Genomic DNA, 22,984 nt, shown 5'->3' with positions numbered 1-22,984 from the left:
TGAAATAAAAATAAATAAATTAAAAATATTTTGTAACTATTTAAGGAACAACCCAGTTATTATAAAGTATTATGTACTGTGTGTAATTATATGTGCTAGACCTTTGTTTACACTAGCCAGCATCACTTCCAACACCAGTAATGCATTGAAATTGGTGGTCAAGATGTCACTAATCAGCCCTGGCAGTGATGGTGCACGCCATTAATCCCAGCACCTGGGAGGCAGAGGCAAGGGTTGCTTGAGTTCTAGACTAACCTGGCCTACAGAGTGAGTTCCAGGATAGCCAGGACTACACAGAAACCCTGTCTCAACCCCCCCCCCCCAATAAGTCACTAAACTTAAATGTGGTGGAATTTTTCAACACCATTATAGTTCTATTTGGTATGTGGCATACCACATTGACTAAAATATATTGACTAAGATGTATCATTTACTGCTTCTCATAGTAGAGTTTAGGACCCATATTGTCACAATTATTTAGGTCTTTTATGAAAATAATAGATGTTGGAGCTGGAGAGATGGCTCAGAGGTTAAGAGCACTGGCTGCTCTTCCACAGGTCCTGAGTTCAATCCCCAGCAACCACATGGTGGCTCACAACTATCTATAATGAGATCTGGTGCCCTCTTCTGGCCTGCAGGGGTATACATGCAGACAGAATACTGTGTATATAATAAATAAATCTTTAAAAAAAAAAGAAAAGAAAATAATAGATGTCTGCCATAATTTCAGGTTGCTGTTTCTGATTCTGTTAGTGAACTGAGAATCTTCACTTAAAACACTTACTAAAAAAGAAAATAATATGTACTTGGTGAATTTTAAAAAATGAAAGATAAACCTTAGAATTATGGGGAAGCAGATAAATGTCTTTAAATTCATTTCCCTGATAGTCTCATAGTACAGACCTTGAATTCAGTCTTCCAGCTTCAATTTCCCAAGTGCTGGGATTACAAGGGTGAACCATCATCCCAGCTATAAGTTGCTTTTAAATACATATATTTAATAAAAATAAGTGGTAAAACTGCAGAATATGAGAATATCTTACTGATTTTCTTCCTTAATTCTCCCCAACTATAGTTAGTGCATTCAATAATAGAAAATACGTACTTTAAAATGGGAATTGAGGCTTATCTGTGCTTGTTCAGTTGGTCACAGGCAAGACTTATTATCCAAGCATAGATTTAATTCCTCTTAATTTCCCATCTTTTTTATGATATCCTTTTCCCCTTAATTCATATGTATATTTGTTTATTTTAAGACAGTGTGTTTATGTAGTCTTATCTATCCTATCCTGGAACACACAGTGTAGACCAGGTTTGGCCTAAAACCTGGAGATCTACCTGCCTCTGACTTCCAAGTACTGGGATTAAAGGCCTGTGTCACCATGCCTGGTTTGTTCATATTAAAGCTTTGATTTTAAATTATTTTTTTAAAATTATTTATTATGTATACAGCATTCTGCCTCGATGTATGCCCGCACGCCAGAGCAGGGCGCCAGATCTCAGTACAGATGGTTGTGAGCCACCATGTGGTTGCTGGGAATTGAACTCAGGACCTCTGGAAGAGCAGCCAGTACTCTTAACCTCTGAGCCATCTCTCCAGCCCTTAAATTATTTTTAGTTATGTGTATGTCCATTGTGTTTGTGCATATGAGTGCAAGTGCACTTGGAGCTCAGAGGCCCGAGATCCCTCTAGAGCTGGAGTTGCAGGTGGTTGCAAGCTGCCTGATGTGGGTTCTGGGAATTGGACTTGGTACTTAGGGAAAGTATGGTAAGTGCTTTTACCACTGAGCCATCTCTACAGTTCCTCCCCCATATTTTTGATGTGTAGCGCTTAGATAAAGTCAATCTCTTTAATTGTATGTATGTGCACAGCCCAGGGTTTCCTATAACTCTTCATGTAGTCTTGGCTGGCTTTTGAATTTGCGACAGTTTGTGTGCCTAAGCTAATTTTTATTTCAATTTTACTTTGAATTTCCTATGTAACACCACTCCAGTTTACCCTGAATTTATTTTGGGAAGGCTATGTCCTCCAGTCTTTTTTACCTCTTTAGTAGAAACAGAAAGAATTGCATATTTTTCTTGTGTTCTCATTTATTTTTGTTTTTATGATGCTGTGTAGAAAGAGTGGCAGGCTGTGTCCCGTTACCCGGCTAGCTTTACACCTGAAATAATTACACAGAAACTGTATTCTTTTAAACACTGCCTGGCCCATTAGTTTCAGCCTCTTATTGGCTAATTCTCACATCTTGATTAATCCATTTCTAATAATCTGTGTAGCACCACAAGGTGGTGGCTTACCGGGGAAGATTCAGCATGTCTGGCCTGGCAGCTCGCTCTATGGCATCTGCCTGAGGTGTCTGCCTCATTGCCTTCTTCCTCCCAGCATTCTGTTCTGTTTTCTCCGCCTACCTAATTTTCTGTCCTATCAAAGGGCCAAGGCAGTTTCTTTATTAACCAATGAAAGTAACACATAGACAGATGACTCTCCTCCATCAGTGCTGGAATTAAACTCAGGGCCTCATTCATGGCTAGGCAAATACTTTAGCACTCAGATATACCCAAGCCTTCATTATTCTTTTTAAAAAATATTATCTGTTGGAGTTGGTAAGACAACTTGGCAGTTAAGAACACTTGTTGCTTTTGCAGAGGACCTGGGTTCAGTTGTAGAAGTTAGAGAGATGGCTCAGAGATTAAGAGCACTAGCTGCCTTTCCAGAGGTCCTGAGTTCAATCCCAGCAACCACATGGTAACTCATAACCATCTACAATGAGACCTGGTGCCCTCTTCTGGCCTGCAAGCATACATGCAGGCAGAACACTGTATAATCAATCAATCAATCAGTCTTTAAAACCGAAAACTTTAGTTCTGTAAGATTCAATGTCCTCATCTTGCCTCTGTGGGCACTGCATGCATATAGTACCCAGACATACATGCAGGGGAAATATCTATACACATAAAAAAAAATCTAAGGAATTAAAGAATACTTATATTTTACTTGAGATCTGAGGCTCAAGCTTGCTAGACAAATGGTCTATTGTTGAGTCAGAATACCCATATCTCTTCTTACAAAAGAAATTTTTATTTTGTTTTATGTATATGAATGTTTTGTCTGCATGTAGATTGGTGCCATGCCTGTGCCTGGTACCTCTAGAGGCCTGAAGGCATAGGCTTGATCCTCTGGAACTGGAGTGAAGAAATGATTGGGAGCCACCATGTGAATGCTGGGAACTGAACCCAGGTCTTCTGGAAGAGCAGCCAGGGCTCTTACCTGAGTCATCTCTCCAGCCCCTCAGCTAGATGCTTTAAAAGATCATCCAAATGTGCAACCATTGGTTAGGGAATGCAGCTCTGTAGTAGAGTTCTTGAACAGCGAGCACAATGCCTAAGTTTGATTATCCTTTGCACAAAACAGGCACAGCCCTCTTTTTCTTTTTTTATAAAGTACATTTCCAAAACATAGATATTGATGTTTAAGGTGTTTTCTTTGTGCTGAGTTTGAACATAGAACGTTACAAGTACTGGCAAGTGCTCTGCCACTCCCTCTTCTGAAGTATTCTGGGAACCTTGCCGGGAAGGTGATGTAGATGACCAATTTAAAACTCAACATTTGCTGGGCAGTAGTGGCGCACGCCTTTAATCCCAGCACTCGCGAGTCAGAGGCAGGCAGATCTCTGTGAGTTCGAGACCAGCCTGGTTTACACGAGCTAGTTCCAGGACAGGCTCCAAAGCCACAGAGAAACCCTGTCTGGAAAAACAAAACAAAACAAAAAAACTCAACATTCAACAGTCACTTATTCTTAACCACTTTGACCAATTTTTTTTTTTTTTGCTTTTTCGAGACAGGGTTTCTCTGTGGCTTTGGAGCCTGTCCTGGAACTAGCTCTTGTAGACCAGGCTGGTCTCGAACTCACAGAGATCCACCTGCCTCTGCCTCCCGAGTGCTGGGATTAAAGGCGTGCGCCACCATCGCCCGGCCCACTTTGACCAATCTTGAGTCTGATAATTGACTGCCACTTACTGTAAGCAAGCTTTTCTGACAAAACCTGCCAGCAGTACTAATATATGGACATAAACATAATTATTTAGAAGGCATTTTGGCAGGTACATCATCGCCACATAACAAAATAATTGTAGCTTCCTCACTAAGGCCTGTGACCTTGTCACAGTCTTTTTGACCAGATTTATATTAACATCTCTCTTTTTTTCCATATCTTGGGAAACTTGAGGGGTTTTTTTTTTTGTTCTATAGTAGGACAGAAGACAGAAATGTAGCTCTTAGCTGGGTGGTGGCAAAACAAGAAAAACAAAAACCACAACTTTTTCTTACTGTATTTTGCTGATTGCACTTTAGCTTGTTTCTCTGTTCTAGAATATAATTTCTGGAACTCACTAATTGGATTTGAAATTTGGTCAAATTCACCTCAGTTTTTTTTTTCCCAAGTGTGTTTCATAGATCACTTTGTAAGTCTCATATCGCATTAAGTTATGAGGCACACACTGTCTGGTTGTCTTTTTCTAATTTTAAGATTAGCTGATGCTAGGTGATGGTAACTTGTGCCTTTAATCCCAGCACTTGGAGGTGGATCTCTGAGTTCAAGGCCACCTAGAGAAACCCTGTTTCAAAAAAAAAGTAGCTTTTAACTTTGGCTCTTTTAACTTTTTAATTTTATTTTATGTGCATTGCTGTGAAGTGTCAGATCCCCTGGAACTGATCTTCAGACAGTTGTGAGCTGCCATGTGGGTGCTGGGAATTGGACCCGGGTCCTCTGGAAGAGCAGTCAGTGCTCTTAACCACTGAGCCATCTCTCCAGCCCGGCTCTTTTAACTTTTAACTATGGGCTCATAACTGAAGAAAAGGTTTTTGTTGTGGGCTTTGAATGTGGCCATAACTAGTAAGCAGGGCATGTACTTATAACCATTTAGGATAGCTTTCATTGTGGCTGGTGTTTTTGTTTGACTGCCCTGAGTTGTTTATTGGATGTGAATTTCACAAGCGTCGCTGTTGCTGTTAATGCTGGAGCTGGAGAGTGTGCGAGCTTGTGGAACTTGGCCACAACTTATGCTCCTGCTGATTGTCAGCCCATAAATCTCCCTGTGCTGGTTTTCTGATTGCTTAGTGTCAGGTTTTCTACTGATAACCTTTATGGAAGGGACTGATGAGGATAATCTCAAAGAATTTACATGTGGAATCTTCACTAACCTAGTAATTCAAGACACTCAAGGCCCTGCAGTGACATCTAGCTCACCCCTCAGCAACAGACCTGAAATCTTTTACCTTCTGTTGTTAATACAGTTGAGAATTATCTATATAGATTACTTTACAAACATTTCACTTCATCATCGGACAGAGGAAAGTAGAATTGCAGCTATTCCTGCAGTTGCTTGTATATAAAATTTTCAGGCTTTAATGAAATTATGTTTTTCTTTTTTAAACTAATCTCTGAGCATTTTCTTTTAACATTTTATTTATCTGCCTCTCCTTCCCCCCCCCTCCCCCGCCAAGCTGTGTGTGTATATGCTGGTGCCTATGGAAGCCAGAAAAGGTAGTCAGATCATCTGAAACTAGAGTTATAGATATTCATGAGGTGCCCATTGTGGGTGTTGTGACCCAAATTTTGGTGCTTTTATAGAGCAGTAAACACTAAATCGCTGTGCCGAGCCATCATCTCTCCTGTCTAGCATCTCAGCCCAAGGTCTTTTTGTTTGTTTGCTACTGGCACTGGAGATTTTGTTGAATTATCAGATCTTTATATCCCATCTTGCCATAGGAGTGCTGGTATTATAATTTCTGGCCTTATGTGGGTTCTGAAAATCTGACCTCAGCTCCTCAAAACTTGCTCAGCACTGAACTGTCTACTCAATCTCCCCAGCCCTTTCTTGTATTATTAATATAGACCAGAACCTAGAGTAATAGTGTTAGCTATAATAGCTACATCACCTGTGGCGTTGACATAAATAATCAGAATAGCTTGCATTGAACTGACCACTAGAACATTTTTGATGTACTCATTATATCTTATGATATATAACTTTGGTTTTATCTGAATGTGGTGGTACACCCCTATACACTCCAGGAGTTTGAGCCCAGTTTGGGCTATATAATTGAAATTTGTTAAAAGGATAGCTTATTCTATTTAATATGTGTGTGTGTGTGTGTGTGTGTGTGTGTGTGTGTGTGTGTGTGTTTTGCTAGGATTAATTAAGTTTGGTCAGAAAAATTGATTTAAAACGTCTTACCCTGCATCTCAGACTAATCTCAAACTCATAGCAATCCTCTTACCATAGTTTTCTTAGTATCTACATTGCATATGTTGACCAAATATTGATGCTCTATTTTATATATTTTATAGTATAAGATTGTTAATTTGAGGGGTTAATTTTCTGTTGAGCAGATCTGGAGCTCTAGGTAGTTCTCATACTGTTAGGCACTTCAAATAGTTCTCACAGCACAAAATTAATCATCCTTACACTTAGTTACTTTTCTGTTGCTGTGACCAAACATGAACAAGGTAACTTGAAAAATAAAGTTTAAGCCGGACAGTGGTGAAGCATAGTGGTGCACACCTTAGCTCCCAACACTTGGGATGCAGAGGCAGGAGGATCTCTGAGTTTGAGGACAACCAGGGCTATACAGATAAGCCCTGTCTTGAAAAACCAAAAGAAAAGAAAAAAGAAAGTTTAGTGGACTTAAATTCGTTCAGGATGTTAAGAGTCCAAAGCAGATGTTTGGTGGCAGGAACATTTGAGAACTCACATCTTGATCCACAAATGGGAAGCAGAGAGAGTACACTGAAACCTAAAAGCCGACCTCCATCAAGGCTCCACTGCCTAATCCTTATCAAACAGGTTCACCATCTGGGACCAAGTCTTCAAACATGTGCCTCTGGGGGCCATTCTCAATCAAACCACCACACGGAGTTTAAAAAAATTGCAACAGAAAACCTTGGCAGTGTTTTTTGGTTTTGCTTGTTTGTTCATTTTTTGTGTGTGTGTTTTGTTTGTTTGTTTTATCAACAGTCATTTTTCCTTGAAAGGGCATAGATCTTAGTACTGGGGGATAAAAGGATTATCCTAATTTTTACTAACAAATTTAGTATATTATTGGGTTTATTATGTACATGAACTATGCTACTGAAAGGTTAAAAGAAGTCCATATCTTGTATCTATTTTTTAAATGTAATTTCTAAAGTTTGTTACACTTAATTTTTTATTTATGTATGTGGGTGGGTGGGTGCTTTATGGACGTCAAGGCAACTTGGAAGAGTCACTTCCTCCACTACGAGGGCCCTGATGATCTAACTCAGGCCATCAGGTGCTGTGTGCCTGCGCCTGTATTGCCTGTGGAGTGCTGAATATAATTCTCTGCCTGTTCCTTTGAGGTGAGTGCTGGGATCTTACTCCGGTCCTCATTGAATGCAAAGCAGGGCTTAACTAACTTTGAGCCAAATCTACAGGCCCTCCTTCGTTTAATCAATCTTTTATTATTATTTTTTAAAGTGTGTGCATGGTGTGTGCTGCTCATGCATGATGTGTCTGTGGGTGTATGGAGGTGTCAGAGGATACTTTCTGGGTTCCAGTTATCAAATATAGGTTATCAAGTTTGCATGGGAAGTGCCTTTGCTCTCTGGACAATCTTGCTAACCTCTTTAATAACTATTTCCTATTTAATTTTAAGGTTTTTTTTGGTGGTTTTTTTTAATTGTGTATGGATTTTTACTGACCATAAGGTATGGTGTTTTGCCTGGGTGTATGTATCTCTTACTTCGTGACTGAGGAGACTAGAAGACATTAGAACTCCTGGAACTAGGCTTACCTGTGGTTGTGATGCTTAATATGGTGCTGGAAATAAGAGATGCAGTGCTCCTACCCACTGAACCAACTCTTAAGCAAGTCATAATTTAACTGGTTCTTTCAGACATGGCTATTTAAATTATTACCAGTCTCACACGCAGGCCAGTAGTTGACTGTTTCCGTCTACTCTTTTGTGTATAAGTTACTAGAAATGATGTTCAGTATCAGTTATTCATATTAAATTTTGGTAGTATTTCTTTCTTCCTACTTCCTCTCACCTCACTGAGGATGTCAGTGTTAATTATAGAACATTTTATTTCTATCCCATGGGATACATTTTATTTCTTTTGAGTAAAAAGTTATTTGCCCCTTTTTATTGACTGGACTTTATGCTAGTAAGCTTAGTGGCTACTACTGACCTTTCATCTGTCTCTGTCCGTCTGTCTCTCTCTGTCACACACACACACTTTGGAGACAGGGTTGAAAACTTAAGATGCATCTCATAATATTGTCTATTTAGCTCTTTTGTGTGTATGTACACTAAAAATTGGACCCCCCAAACAAAGCCTTGCAAATGCTAAACATGCCCTTTTACCATGAACAATATTTTAAGCCCTTGTGGTGTGTGTGTGTTTTAATGATTCTTTGGTAAACAAAAAGTGAGAATTTGGTTTTATCTTGATAAAATTGATTTCAGTTATTACATTTGCCAGAAATTCACCATTCTGATATAAAATGTTACTTTTATTAGTGTATTTTTATGCATTGCTGTTTTGAGCTGTATTGATTTTTACCATTACCAAATTTTAGATGCTTTAATATGTGGGTGTGCTAGTAGTCATTTTTATGAGCTTTTCTTCCTTAGTTCCTTACACTAATCATAAAGCTCTTGTATTTATTAGTAAGGGGTAATTTTAAGTTAGATTGCTACAGTCTTAGAACATGTTCAAGCCAGTGGGGTGGCTCATACCTGTAATTCTAGTGCTTTGGAGGCTGAGACAGGAGGTTCACCAGTATTGAAATCCAACCTGACTACATAATGAGACCCTGATTCAAAAAAAAAAATAATTCTTTCTAAATAAATTCATATCTTTCAGTGGTTAAAGCTAATTTATTTTTACAAAAAGTTTACATTTCCCAGGCAATTTTATTCTAAAGAGATGACTTTTAGAACTTTCCTTAGATGGGTGTTTGACTGAATTGCTCCTTAATAACTCATCTATAAAACGGGTGGTGCCAGGTATGGTGGCACATGCTTTTAAAACCAACACTTTAGTCCTGGCAGAGACAGGTGGTCTCTGTGAGTTCAAAGCCAGACTAGTCTATATAGATAGTGAGTTCCAGAACATCAGTTACATAGTGAGCCCCTGTCTAAAAACAGGAGTGGTGATGGTTAAGTGGAGTATGATGATGGCAAATACCTGTGATCGCAGACCTTAGGATGTTGAGACAGGTAGTGTTGGAGAGAGGGGTAAAAACTTAGTGTGTCAGTATTTGTAAATATCCTTTGAGTGTCACTTTTCATTCTGATATGCAGGAATATTCTAAACAATTTTAGAAGTTAATACTTGTGTTTACGCTGTTGGTACTAGGTGCTGCTTTTTTTCTTTCAGTTTTTAAATATCTTTAGTTTTTCTATGTGTATGACTGTTTTGCCTGCTTGTAAGTATGTGCACAATGTATGTACCTTGTGCCCATTGAGGACAGAACATGGGAACCAGAGTTACAGACTGTGGTGAGCTGTTATTTATGTGCCAGGAACTGAACCCGGGTCTTCTGGAAGGATAGCAAGTGTTCTTAACTGCTAAGATATCACTCTAGCGCCTTGCGCCTTTTCGTGTGTGTGTGTGTTTTTGCATGTACATGTGCGATGCTATTGCATGTACATGTACAATGCTAGGACTTGAACCTAGGGCCTCACATCTGGCAGCTTTCTACCGGTACCAGTAAACTATACCCCAAGCTCCAAGAAAAAAATTCTGCAATAAGACTAAAACAACCTTATTAAAAGACTGATAGAGCACTTTTCTAACCATGTACCTAGGACCTGGTTATTAAGGCATCGGAGTATTTGGAGAGTACAAAGTTTTAAAGATTTACTTATTATGCCAGGCAGTGGTGGCGCACGCCTTTAATCTCAGCACTCAGGAAGCAGAGACAGGCGTGTCTCTGTGAGTTCGAGGCTAGCCTGGTCTACAAGAGCTAGTTCCAGGACAACCAGGGCTGTTACACAGAGAAACCCTGTCTTGCATCCCCCCTTCCACCCCCCCAAAAAAAATTCTTTTTTTTTCTCGACACAGGTTTTCTCTGTATAACATCTCTGGCTGTCCTGGATCTCACTGTGTAGACCAGGCTGACCTTGAACTCAGAAGATTTGCCTGACTTATTGTTGGGTGTCTCTGTGTGTGTATCTGCACGGGTTTATACGTATCGTGTACATTCAAGAACTCAGAGGGCTTCCAGTCTCCTGAAACTTGAGTTATAAATAGTTTTAAGTTATTTTATCTGGGTTCTGGGATCTGAACTTAAGTTCTCTGAAAGAGCAGCAAACAATCTTAACTACTGATCTATTTCTGCCTCTTATTTTGTTTTTGAAGAGAACTCCTTTCAGCCCATGTTAGGTATATACCACCATGCCTGGCTCTGTTCTCTGTTACCCACCATCTAATAAATGTGACCATTGTAAGATCTTGATTTCTTTTTTTAAGACAAACTGAATACCGGCTGGCTTGGAGTTCATGCTCTTCTATAGTCAACCTCTTAAGTGCTAGAATTTACAGATGTATGTAGCCATGCCTGGTTTAGTATGTTTAAGTTCTCTATTCATTGCGTTTATCTTCATGTGGACCCCCCCCCCTTTCTTTCATCTTTATGTAGAAGCCTCCCCTCCCTTTCCTTTTGTTTGTTTCTCTGAGTAACAGTCCTGGCTGGTCCAGAACTCACTCTGTAAACCAGGCTGGCCTTGAATTCACAGAGATCCACCTGCCTCTGCCTCTCAAGTGCTGGGATTAAAGGCATGCGCCACCACCGCCTGACATAACAAGTAAATCTTTAAAACTTTATACTCTCCAAATACTCCAATGCCTGGGGTTGGTTGGTTGGTGTGTGTGTGTCTCCATATATAGATAGATAGATATAATTTCTTTTTCTTTTTGAGACAGGGTTTCTCTGTAGCTTTGGAGCCTGTCCTGCAACTCCGTCTGTAGCTGACAGAGATCTGCCTGTCTTTGCTTCCAGGGTGTTGAAATTAAAGGCATACGCTACCACCACTCAGGCTTTTTTTTTTTTTTTTTTCTAATTCCATCCATTTGTTTGCAAATTTCCTGATGTCATTGTTTTTAACAGCTGAATACTTCTCCACTGAATAATAAATGCAGGTTTTTTTTTTTTTTTTTTTTTGTAATTGAGACAAGGTGTTATGTAGAATAGATGGCATAGAGCTCATATGTAAGTGAGGATAGCTACTGTGTCTCATTTTCCTGTTTTTACCTTTTGAGTACTAGAATTACTAATAATGAAACACCACTGTGTGTGTGTTGTCTGAGACTTCATGTATGCTAGACAGACACTAACAATAGAGTTACAGCCTACTCTTTTCATGTAGAGTTTTCATTATGCTGTATATGCAAACTACATACTGTGTCTGAAGTATCTTACATAAAAATAAAGTCCATTTTTATTGGACAAAAGTGATCACTCACCCTTTTTATGAAGTCCTTGCTGTCCTTGAACTTGCTACATAAACCAGGCTGGTCTACCTCCCATGTCTGCCTTTCCAGTGCTGGGATTAAAGACAGGCACCACCATGTCCAGCTATAACTTCTGATAAAGTATGTACTTCCCCTAATCCAGATACTGCTTCTTCTTAAAATTATGTTTTAATACTTTGTATAGACATTGAATCTGTGTATTGACATTGGATCTAGGGATAGATGTGTTGTTCTTGAATTAATTGGGCATGATATTTTTAAAACAATAACTTCAGTTTGTTGTTTTTGTTTTTGTTTTTTTTTTCCTTATTCAGGCAGCTGAGTATGTCCCAGAGAAGGTGAAGAAAGCGGAAAAGAAATTAGAAGAGAATCCATATGACCTTGATGCTTGGAGCATTCTCATTCGAGAGGCACAGGTTTAGTGATATAGGATTACATTTCCTTCTCTATGGGTCCAATCACACTACTTGATTCTGCAGTAATATTTTAATAGTCCTAACATTGTAAATGCTGTTTATTGGTTTTCAATTTTAGAATCAACCTATAGACAAAGCACGGAAGACTTACGAGCGCCTTGTTGCCCAGTTCCCCAGTTCTGGCAGATTCTGGAAACTGTACATTGAAGCAGAGGTTAATATTTTATTTATTTTTTCTTATATACCATCTGGTGGGAATTACAGCTTACATTATAGTGATAGAAAAGAAATTAGGAGCATAGTATAATCAAGACAAGGAGGATTTAAATGTCTCTGCCTTTATTTTGTAAAATAGATATGAAGGAGTAATTAAAATGAATTTTTGAAATTTGGGTCTTTCACAAGCTGATGATTGTTGCATTTTGGAGTTGCAACAACATTAAAACAGTTTCAATGGTGTTGGAGTGCTTTAGCCTTTTATTTACTTGTCGTGTCAATTTATTGCCTCCTGTGTCATTTATTTAGAACTCATTTTTCTTTTATTCCTATAACAAACTAATCTGAAAATACAGAAATGTTGGCTTAGTTTACTAGAGTATTTTAAATGTCTGGTGAAATGAAACATTTTGGAGAATAATTATTTCACATTTTAATTTTATGAAAAATGCATGGTTTGTCAGTTTAAGCAATGATTTAAAGTTACTCTGCCATATGCTAAAGCTTACATTATATAGGAATAAGCTAATATGACTTAAAATTTTTAATTATAATTTACCCCAATGATATTTTGATTTTTCTTTTTGTTTGTCTTAACTTGCAGTCAGGCATGTTTAAGGTCCCATTCTTTATGATTTAAAAAAACAACAACAAAAAACCTTAAGACTGGTATTAACAGTCAGATCTGTAATAAAATGTTAATGTGCCAATATCAATTGGCACTAAGTAAACACAATATAAATTAATAAATGTGTTGTGAGAAATGAAAATAGAATATCCACATTAAGCTGAAAACGACAACCATTTCTTTTTATTTATACTATTTATGCAGTACTTCTAATATGTTATAAATTCTCAATGTAAGTACTCTGCGTTCTCAGCTATTGCTGAAATTTGGTGATCTGTGAACCTCTTTTGGACCTCTGCAAGGACTTTAACCATCAGTGGTATTAATAGACTGTAGTATCACCTGTGGTGCATCATCAGCATAGTCCCAACCAGCAACATATTTAAACAGAGGCTGCAGTGTGCTTGATTGAATCTGTGCTATATTTTAGGTTGTATTATTTTGTAGGGAAGGAAAATTACAGGACAATAATAACAGGAACATTGTGTGTTTGTGAGTGTGTGTGTGTGTGTTTGGTTTGCATGTTTGTGTTTGTATGTGTGAATGAGATTATAACTTATGTGGAGTCTGGTAATTTGACCCATAACCATATCTTTAAAGTTTCATCACCTCTCCTGAAATCATTCCATTCCTCTGTATTTTTTAAGTCATCAAGGTAGATGGGCTTGAAACTCAAAACAGGTCTGTCTCCATGTAGCTAAAGACAATACTGTTTCCTATAACTTGATAACAAATAACCAGGATCACCTGCACCCCTTTTACTTTCTAGTCTGATTGTACAAACACCTCACTAGAAACAAATACGATTGAAAGATAATTATTTTTGGAAAACAAAATAGTACCTTCTGAGTTGAATTCTTTTTCTAAAATTCAGATACTGACTTTAAACTGAAATTGGCATCAAGGTTCTAATTCTGTAATTATAAACATAAACAAGGGTTTTTGTTTTGTTTCTTCCACATTTCCCTCCCTAAGTATAAGATACAAACTGTATTCTAAAAAAGAATTGCATAAAAGAGTAGGTGTTATTCCAAGGGGCTGAAAGTTGTTTAAATAACAGATTTGTTTCATGTAGCAGTTCAGAGCTGCTAGGAGTTGTTTGGTTTGTTTAGTGGTAATGTTTGCAGCTACTTTATACACACACACTCACATTCGCACACACAAATATATATGTATGTATAAAGCACAAACAGAAACATGTATATGTATCAACTGTTGACAAAAAATGATACCAAATATATGTGTGTTTAATTTTTTTATATTTCTGGTTTAGGAATTACAATGTTAAATTAAATGCTGTTTTCAGAAATACACACCTAAACTGTCTCTCTTTCCTGGTTTACTTCTAATTTTTATTTTCACACTTATCTTTTGGCTCATAAGCTAAAATTTCCTTTGATCATATAACCAACCTATTTACAATACTATAATACTATACTAATTGGTAACATCCTGTGTGCACACTCAAGAAAATAAAGCTTTGTTAACACATTGTTGTAAATCAGTACTTTATGGTGGGGCATTTATGATGATACTACATTTAATTCAGCTAAACTATTGTGTAGTTAAATACATTAGTTTTTTTTTTTCCTACTAGAAGAAACATCTTCAGTAAAGGGGAGAAATGCCTCCCCAGGGAAATACCTTATAAATTTTACTTAATGCTGTTTCACTACAGAAGGAACAAAAGAATAGGTTTTTTTAAAATTATTTTTAATTGGAAATATGAGTTAAAAATTAGAATATAACAGTTAAATTTAGAAAAGCTAGCTTTTCTTCAATCATTGGCAGCGTTGTGTAAATTTTCCTGTGTAAAATACATGCTTTAAAATGGGACCCTAAATTTGTTAGTTAGGTGTTCTTTTTCCTGTTTTGTTTTTCTTTTTGCTACAGTTTAAAAATATTGGAGATAACATTCTCCTAATGATGAACATTTAGAATCAAATTGTATATTTTTATAAACTTTGAAAATTCGGCCCCCAACATACTTACCATTATATATAATATTAAAGATCATTTTTGTCTCAGGACCTTAAAATGCATTGCTTTTCTTGTATTCAGTAACTTATGCAGAAGAGCTAATAAGGAAGCAGGCAATAACATGATAGAGTGTTGTTATCAGAATAATGTCTAAATCTGACTGTCTAGTTTTTATACAAAAGAAATATTTTAGTGTATCTACAGCTTCATTGAATTCATATAATGTCTTAAGTGAATTCTAAGGGTTTTTTTTTAGCTTAACAAATAGAACTTTTTCTTAATATTATGGTATTCTAGTCATAGTCAACCTCAGCTCTCTCTACAGAGCTTTTTCACAGGGATTTAATGGGTCACTAAGTTACCACAGAATTGAACATTACACAATTCTGCTATATTCCCCTAAGTTTCTCTTTCTTTTTGTGGTTTCTGTAGCTTTTTATATAATTAAGTGAACACTGACAACATGTAAGGTACAATATTTTATTGTTCCCAAGTAATTTGTCTTGAATTGAGCCACATTCATAAGACTTTACGAACGGAAGGATGTTCTCATGGGTAGCTGAAGGAGGAAGAAGTTATGCTGCTGGTAACAGCAATGGTGCATCTTGCCGTCTGTGAAAGCTGCGATTTAATAAAGCTTGTAGAGGGTTGATGGCTTTTCATTTAACAATTTAAACATGAATTCTTTGCTCTATACTGTTTTTTCTTTCCTTATAAATAGTAGGTTGTAAAATACAATTTTTACTTTTCTCAAAATAACTTTTCTTGGAATATGAAAGTGAACTCAAGATGGAACATGAGTGACTTAAATTGAAATAAACTTCTCCATTCTTGATTCTGTTTTAATGCCTCCACATAGCAGTTTAAATTACTGTATTACAATGTTTTGTGCATACTAAGCAATGTATTTAAAATGCAGATAAAATATGTAGAACATGGAAATTTTTACATTTCAGCTTTATAGCCCTTTATTGAAAAATCTGTACTCTTCTTAGATCTACTTTTCCTGTTTGTAATAAATGTTGGTCCATGTCTGTGTGATTATTCAGATTTTACTCTAAAACTCTTCTTAATCTACTGTTTCTTAAATGCATAAATATAAAAAATACTAAGAATTACTTACAACCACAATTGATTTGAATAATTATAGTACTGTTTTATAAACGAAAGTAGTATTTTCATACTTATTGTTACAAATAGTAAATTATTTTTAAGTTTCCTTCCCCACCCATTTATGTAGCACTGATAGTTAAGCACTGTCATTGTTAGTAGTAGTTTATAGTTTTTTTTCTCTTGTGATTCAAGCCTTTCATATTGAACTATTTGCAAAAGACATAGCTGTTTCTTTTGTTTGTTTGTTTTGTTTTGTTTTTCGAGACAGGGTTTCTCTGTAGCTTTGGAGCCTGTCCTGGATTAGCTCTTATAAACCAGGCTAGCCTCGAAGTCACAGAGATACGTCCACCTCTGCCTCCCGAGTGCTGGGATTAAAGCTGTGCACCACCACCACCTGGCAACATAGTTGCTTCTGAAGTTCCTTTAAATAAAATCTATGGTTTATATCTTCTAGAAAATTTATTCTTCTAACATTTGGCCATTTGTTTTTGTTGGGTCTTTTTGTTTGTTTGTTTTGGTTTCTTTTTTTTTGTAAAATACTCTACTAATTAACTAAAATTCTTTAAATTTTTCAACTTTAATTTCATATTGTTTATTTGTGTGTATACATGCTTACACTGTGCCATCACTTGCCAGTAGAGGTCATTGGATAGTTCCTCCCTTTGTACAATATGAGGACCAGCAATCAGGCTCAGATTGTCACACTTGGTGGCAACGTAATCAAGTTTACCCCCTGTGCCATCTCAGTAGTCCTGGATTTCTCAATTTGTAAATCAGAATTATAGTGCTGGGTGGTGACTCATACCTGTAATCACAGCACTGGAGAGGTTGGAGCTGGTGGGTTGTAGCAGACTGGGCTATAGTGAAAGAGGCTTATGTCAAAAACTCAAAAGGAATCTGAAATGTAGGAAAAAGGACTAAGTAGATTTATGATGTCTGTACATTCTAAAATTAATTGTGAACTAGAATCAGATCATGCATTTTGAAGTTTTCCTGAGAATAGTGTTTTAGTCTGAATTTCCTTTGTGGAATAATATAGTACTTTTTTCAACTTGTGAATATAGATATTAAGGTCATAGAGGCTAGGGTTTTCGAGATGTCTCAGTAATTAAAATTAATACGAAATACTTCTCTGATAGAGGAGCTTGGTTTCCAGCACTCACATGAAGAGAAGAGGCTCACAACTGCCTGTATACCAGCCCCAAGGGATCCAAAGATCTCTTTAGAACTCTAGCTGCAATTGCAGTCATGCACAAATCCCCAATCAGACATGCATACACATAATGAAAATAAATCAATCTTAAATAATTCAAGAAATTTAGATGTGTTATGAATGTTTTGCTTGTTTGTATATATGTGCATCACATGCATGCCTGGTGTTCACAAAGGTCAGAAGAGGTCATCATACTCCCTGGAGATGGAGTTATAGATATTTGTACGCCACCCTGTGAACCAGAGTTATGGTTTTATTCATTTTTTAATCATAAGAGGGTAATTTTGGTATATGAGTTTCATCCCAAGAGGTGAAGATACACCCCAATATATGGTATTCGTGAGTAAACAGAATGCTCAAATGCTTCACAATAACTTCCATATTTGGGGATAGAAATAGTTTCATCACAGAAAAGACTTTTCATGGTCCCTGACTTTGAACATGTGGCACTTGACTTTATTTTTTTGGTTTTTCGACACAGGGTTTCTCTGTGGCTTTGGAGCTTGTCCTGGAATTAGCTCTTGTAGACCAGGCTGGTCTCAAACTCACAGAGATCCGCCTGCCTCTGCCTCCATTGCTGTGATTAAAGGCGTGTGCCACCATCGCCCGGCGTTGACTTTATTTAAAAAAAAAAAAAACTTATAGAATTCCCCTTCCCCCCCCTTCCCCTTGAAGACATGATGTCTCTTTTTTCCAAATTTTAATTATCCTGTCTCAGACTCTTGGGTGCTAGGATTAGGTGCCACCTTGTTTTGAATGTGTTGATTTTGTTTTTGAGAAAGGGTGTCTATAGCTTTGGAACCTGTCCTAGTACTCACTGTGTAGACCAGGCTGGCCTCAAACTCAGAGATCCACCTGTCTCTGCCTCCCAAGTTCTGGGAATAAAGGTGTGCGCCACAACTGTCTGGCTCAAATGTATCCTTTTAAAGCTTGAGCTTGCTGGACCATGGTCATCCTAGCCTTTAATCCCAGGATTTGGGAGGCAGAGGCAGGTGAATCTTTGTGAGCTCCAAGCCAGCCTGTTCTACAGAGTGAGTTCCAGGACAGCCAAGGCTACACAGAGAAACCCTGTCTCAAAAAACCAGAACCAAAAAAAAAAGAAACATAAAAAATTGAATTTTGGGCTGGTGGGATATAGGCACTCAAACAAACTTGCCAACTTGAGTTCAATCCTGGGTCCTTAAAAAGGAGAAAACCAACTCCAAGCTGCCCAATGACCTCCACACCCATAGACAAAAGTAAATATTAGTTTTTATAAACTACACTTCAGTTTTCGGTGGGTGGGTTTGATTTGGTTTTGTTGGTTTGATTACTTTTTTGTTTGGCATAGGGTGTGATTTAATTCTTCATGCTTAGCTGTTTATAAAGAATGACCCTAAATTCCTTCTCATTCCCCTAACTCTACTTCCCAACAACTGGAATTATAGGCATATTGTACCGCATGAGGTGGATTAGTTTGCTATATGTGGGAATATAACAGCATGCAGAGATCAGAAAACTTGGGTTGGTTCTGTTCCTCACTGTGGGTTCCAGGGATTAAACTCGGGTTGTCGTGCTTGTGTGGCAAGCACTTTTTTTATGCTCTAATGTCTTGCTGGCCCTGTTGTTTTGAGACAGTGTCACTGTGTAACCCAGGCTCATCTCAAATGCACAGCCATCCTACCTCAACCTCCCAAGAGCTGACATAGATTCCTCTATTTCCAGATAAGCTGTTTTCTTAAATCAATGTGAGCAATAGTGTATTAACTTATTACTGAACTATTTATCTCTAGAAAATTTCTAGCAGGAAAGAAGTATTTGGTTAGTATAGTAAGTTGAAGTCTATGCATGCTCCCCCATCTGAACAAAGATAGTGAATATTTGCCTTGACTACACCTTGAAAAACTCACCTGCTTTTCTTAGGCCCAGGGAAGCTTAATGTGGATAAGATGCTGGTTTGTGTGCCTGTTGATTTCTAAAGAAAAATCTGCCAAATGCAAAGGTTGAAATGTACTTCTGAAATAATGTGATACTGAAAGTTAACAAAATCCTAAAAATATATTTTTTATCTCAAATTTAGGTATTCCTAAACATGTTCAGTTGTAGACATTGTAGTTAGAAAATTTTACCTTTTTCAAGTAATGTATGACATTGTTTTCCTTTATCGTAAAAGTAACACATGGGAGATAGCCCTTTTTATGATGGTAATTTCTGCGGCCTTATGGATTTGAAGAAACAGTGCTGACCATTCATTGATAATGGTTTTTAATTTTCTTCCACTCAACACATTAAATGCTTGAGCATTCACATTTAAAGCAAAGGATATTGTTTCAGTTATCAACTATAAAGTGAAAAGATAAATTTGGTTCCTTACTCATGAATGCATCAAGTTGCTGCCCTTTGGAGCAAAAGCTTACAGCCTGAGTTATTGTGCCCCAGTACTGTGATTTGATGTTCTAACAATGTATACATGGTAAAGTGATTACCTGCCACTTTGGGAAGTTGAGGCCTTAGAGGGCAGCAGTCAAATTTTATTATTGTCTAACTGAACATTCCCTGCTCTTTAAGAAGATAATTATGTTTGTTCTTACATAGTCAAGAGGTGCTCTGAGGTGTGTTACTGGGTGTTTGGTAGTATCGTAGCTGTTTATTACATCAGTCGAGTGGGACTATGTGAGTTATTTTTCACCATTACCACACTTTGTTTTTCGACAGGACTAATATAGTCTGGGCAACTTATATACTTAACTCCACAATTAGGAGCTAGGGTAACTTTTTGGCTGGGAAATTTCTCTATATAGGGTTTCTCTATGTAACCCTAATTTTTCTGCAACTTTCTCTGTAGATCAGACTGGCCTTGAACTCAGAGATCCACCAGCCTATGCCTCTTGAGTGCTGGGATTAAAGGCGTGTGCCACCACCTCCTGGCTCCTGTGACAATTTTTTACTTAGTAAATTTATTGTTTAAAAATATTTTTGTGTGTGGTTTTGCACATAATGAATGTAGTGCCTGGCTAAAGACAGAAGATGGTGTTGGATCCCCTAGAACTGAGTTGCAGGCAGATATGGGGCAGAGAAAGGAACTCTGCAACAGATCAGTGAATGTTCTTAACCAAGAACCTTTGTTCCATAACCTTTTTCTTTTTTGTTACCTACAATCTTTATTGAAGTTATACAAAAAGAATCCCCAAAAGTGAAAAAATACATTATGTACAAAACCACTTTCCTTTGGGAGAAAGGTTCCATTCCCTTTTAACATGCAGTGCCTTCAACTGTAGCTGCAGACTCCACTGTCCCCTCTGTTGTTGCTGGGCTTTTAGCCTGATTCTCGGCCTCCATGTTTCTGAAACTTCGTGTCCACTGGGGACAACATCCCCATTGCCTCCATTCAACTCTGGCTCCTGCTTGGCTTTCTTTGCATTATCGTTCTGGAGGCTTTCTTCTGGTTTCCTCTTTCTGACAAGATGGGAAATATCAGTTATACAATCTGACGAGGAAGCACCCCATGTGTTGGTTTTCTATTGGCAATCACGGAGACTGAGGTGCCTGCTCCACTAGCAGTGATACCTGTTAACAGATTTCAGAGTACAGTAATTTATATGCAACCTCAAATCATGCTTTATATTAGAAGATTTTATTGTTGTACAGCATTCTGGCCTCAGCCTCCCAAATGCTAGGATTACAGATATGAATCATTATATCCGACTTGCTTTATATAATGTCTTATCTCAGGAATTCTTTGTAGTGTTTTGCTTACTCCCAACCCCACCTCTGACATCTTTATTGTAAATATTTGATTTGGGGGAATAGATAAACACTCTCGGCCTCCATGTACTTTTTTCAAATGAAGATTGTTATTATTTTTCTCAGAGTAAGCATACTTCTCTCATACTCTCCCTTTTTGTTTATTTTTTTGAGATAGGTTTCTCTGTATATTCTTAGCTGTCCTGGAACACTTTGTGTAGACTAGACTGGCCTCACATATAGAGATTTGCCTGCCTCTACCTCCCAAATGCTAGGATTAAAGATTTAATATACTTATTTCTAACACAAGAAAGTATTCTATAACCCCCCCCCAAGTGATAATAGTGGCTACTTCTGGGATTATATTATTTCCATGTTTTCTTCAGACATTTACTTCTTCAAGATTCTAGAAGGCCATTATGATACAATAAATTTATACATTGTTTACCCATAAAACAACTTTCAATTCTGTTTTCCAAATTTGAACTGTATCGTTTTATTAAATTTAGTGATGTTCATTCCAAAATTTTTATGGATAGAAAATGAGCTGGGCAATGGTGGCATATGCCTTTAATCCCGGTTGATCTACAAAACAAATTCAAGGACAGCCAGAGCTGTTACACAGAGAGGCCCTGTCTTGAAGAAAGAAAATAGGCAGAGAAAACTATGTAGTAATTTTGTAACTTTTCAGAAAATTGTGTGGCTGGGCAGGGCCTGTGCCACCGCACATAATCTTTAATCCCAGCACTGGTAAGGCAGAAGGTCTCTTGAGTGTAGTCCTGTTCTATATAGTGATTTCTAGGATGTCCAGAACTAGGTAGTAAGACAGCACTGAGTTGTATTTTACAAACACTCGGTTTTTTGACTTGCTTATTTATGTGAAAGCCTAGTCCTTAAAAGAACCCTAATAAGGTGGGGTTTTTAGTAGAATGAAACCGGTGCTTCAAGTGCTTTCTCATTGTTGGTGTTAGTTGTAGTCAGATAAAATTATCTGTAGTCTTTAAAATATTTTCCAATAGTATGGTTTACTGTTGGAGCCAAAGATTGTTAGGACATCTGTGTTTTTCAAGCCTTTCATCTTCTGTATATTTTCAAAGGTTTTACATAGCTGTAGGTACATAGTGAATGATAGCGCATTTAAAATTTTTACTTTCATTATTTGTCAAGGATGAAAATTGTAAGTTACAAAGCATATTAACTTCATTATCTACTGAATAAAAACATACTAGGTATTGTTATCTGCTATGCACATCTTTGGTGTTAAAGACATAGAAGATATGGAGAGGTCTAGTCAAGGAAATCCTCCTAAAGGAAGTTTTATACACTGAAGACTGTTGTATGTGTAGGAAATAATATTTTATTGCTCTATAGCATTAGAAGATTTTGAGAAAGATTGCCTTAACATTATTGATGGGGAAGATGATAATAAGAATTGTACTGGCATTGTAATGTTTTATTTATTTACTTTGGGATAGGGTCTCACTATATATCTGACTAGCTTAAATTGAAACCAAACTAATCTTGAGCTTGAATTATCCATCTGCCTCTGCCTTAAAGGTATGTGCCACCATGTCTGTGTTACATAGTTTTTAGAAAGAGAACTATGTTATTTAAGGTAGTAGAGTGAGGAAGGGAATTTGATCTCTGAATTCATGAGTGTCAATTATTTTTGAGACATTGACTCTCTGTAGCCTTGGCTATCCTACAAAGACCTGCTTGCCTCTTAAAGGTGTTCACCACCATACTGGCATGAATACTGGCACTTAATCACATTTATTTACTTTCTAGAATATCAAAAACATACCCAGGATTATATTCCAAGTACGTAGAAATTGTAAAGGTAGGAAGGGTTTTGATTTTGAGCTTGCCTTAGGTAAAACCCTGCCTTAGGAAGATGGAGTGGGGATCTTTGCTGGATAATTAACATGCCTCCAAATCCTGAATTTTATTTCTTAAATTGTGTATATGAGTGTTTTGCCTACATAGATATCTGTGTACTACATATCTGCCTGGTATTCATGGAAGTCAAAAGAAGGCATCAGATTACTGGAACTGAAATTTCAGATAAGATTTTATATATATAGGTTCTGAGAGTCAAACTCTGGTCCTCTGCAAGAAGAGCAAGTGTTTGTTCTTAACTTGTGAGCACCTTTCTGGCCCCAGTCATAAATTGTAATTTTTAAAAATTAGAATA

At 37.3% G+C, this 22,984-nt stretch overlaps 1 protein-coding gene across 1 annotated transcript in view; it reads left to right on the top strand.

The window, feature by feature from the left end:
• Cstf3 (cleavage stimulation factor subunit 3) overlaps positions 1-22,984 on the top strand; it is an 85,401-nt gene that overhangs the window by 7,363 nt on the left and 55,054 nt on the right. The window contains exons 2-3 of the mRNA XM_005364067.3: positions 11,816-11,917; positions 12,036-12,131. Coding sequence (XP_005364124.1) covers positions 11,816-11,917; positions 12,036-12,131 — 198 coding nt within the window. The remainder of the gene's footprint in view (positions 1-11,815; positions 11,918-12,035; positions 12,132-22,984) is intronic.

The sequence above is a fragment of the Microtus ochrogaster genome (assembly GCF_000317375.1).
Source record: "Microtus ochrogaster isolate Prairie Vole_2 chromosome 14 unlocalized genomic scaffold, MicOch1.0 chr14_random_1, whole genome shotgun sequence".
NCBI classification, from domain to species: Eukaryota; Metazoa; Chordata; class Mammalia; order Rodentia; family Cricetidae; genus Microtus; species Microtus ochrogaster.
Note: the sequence above shows the minus strand (reverse complement) of the source record. Positions and strands in the feature narration are given on the sequence as shown.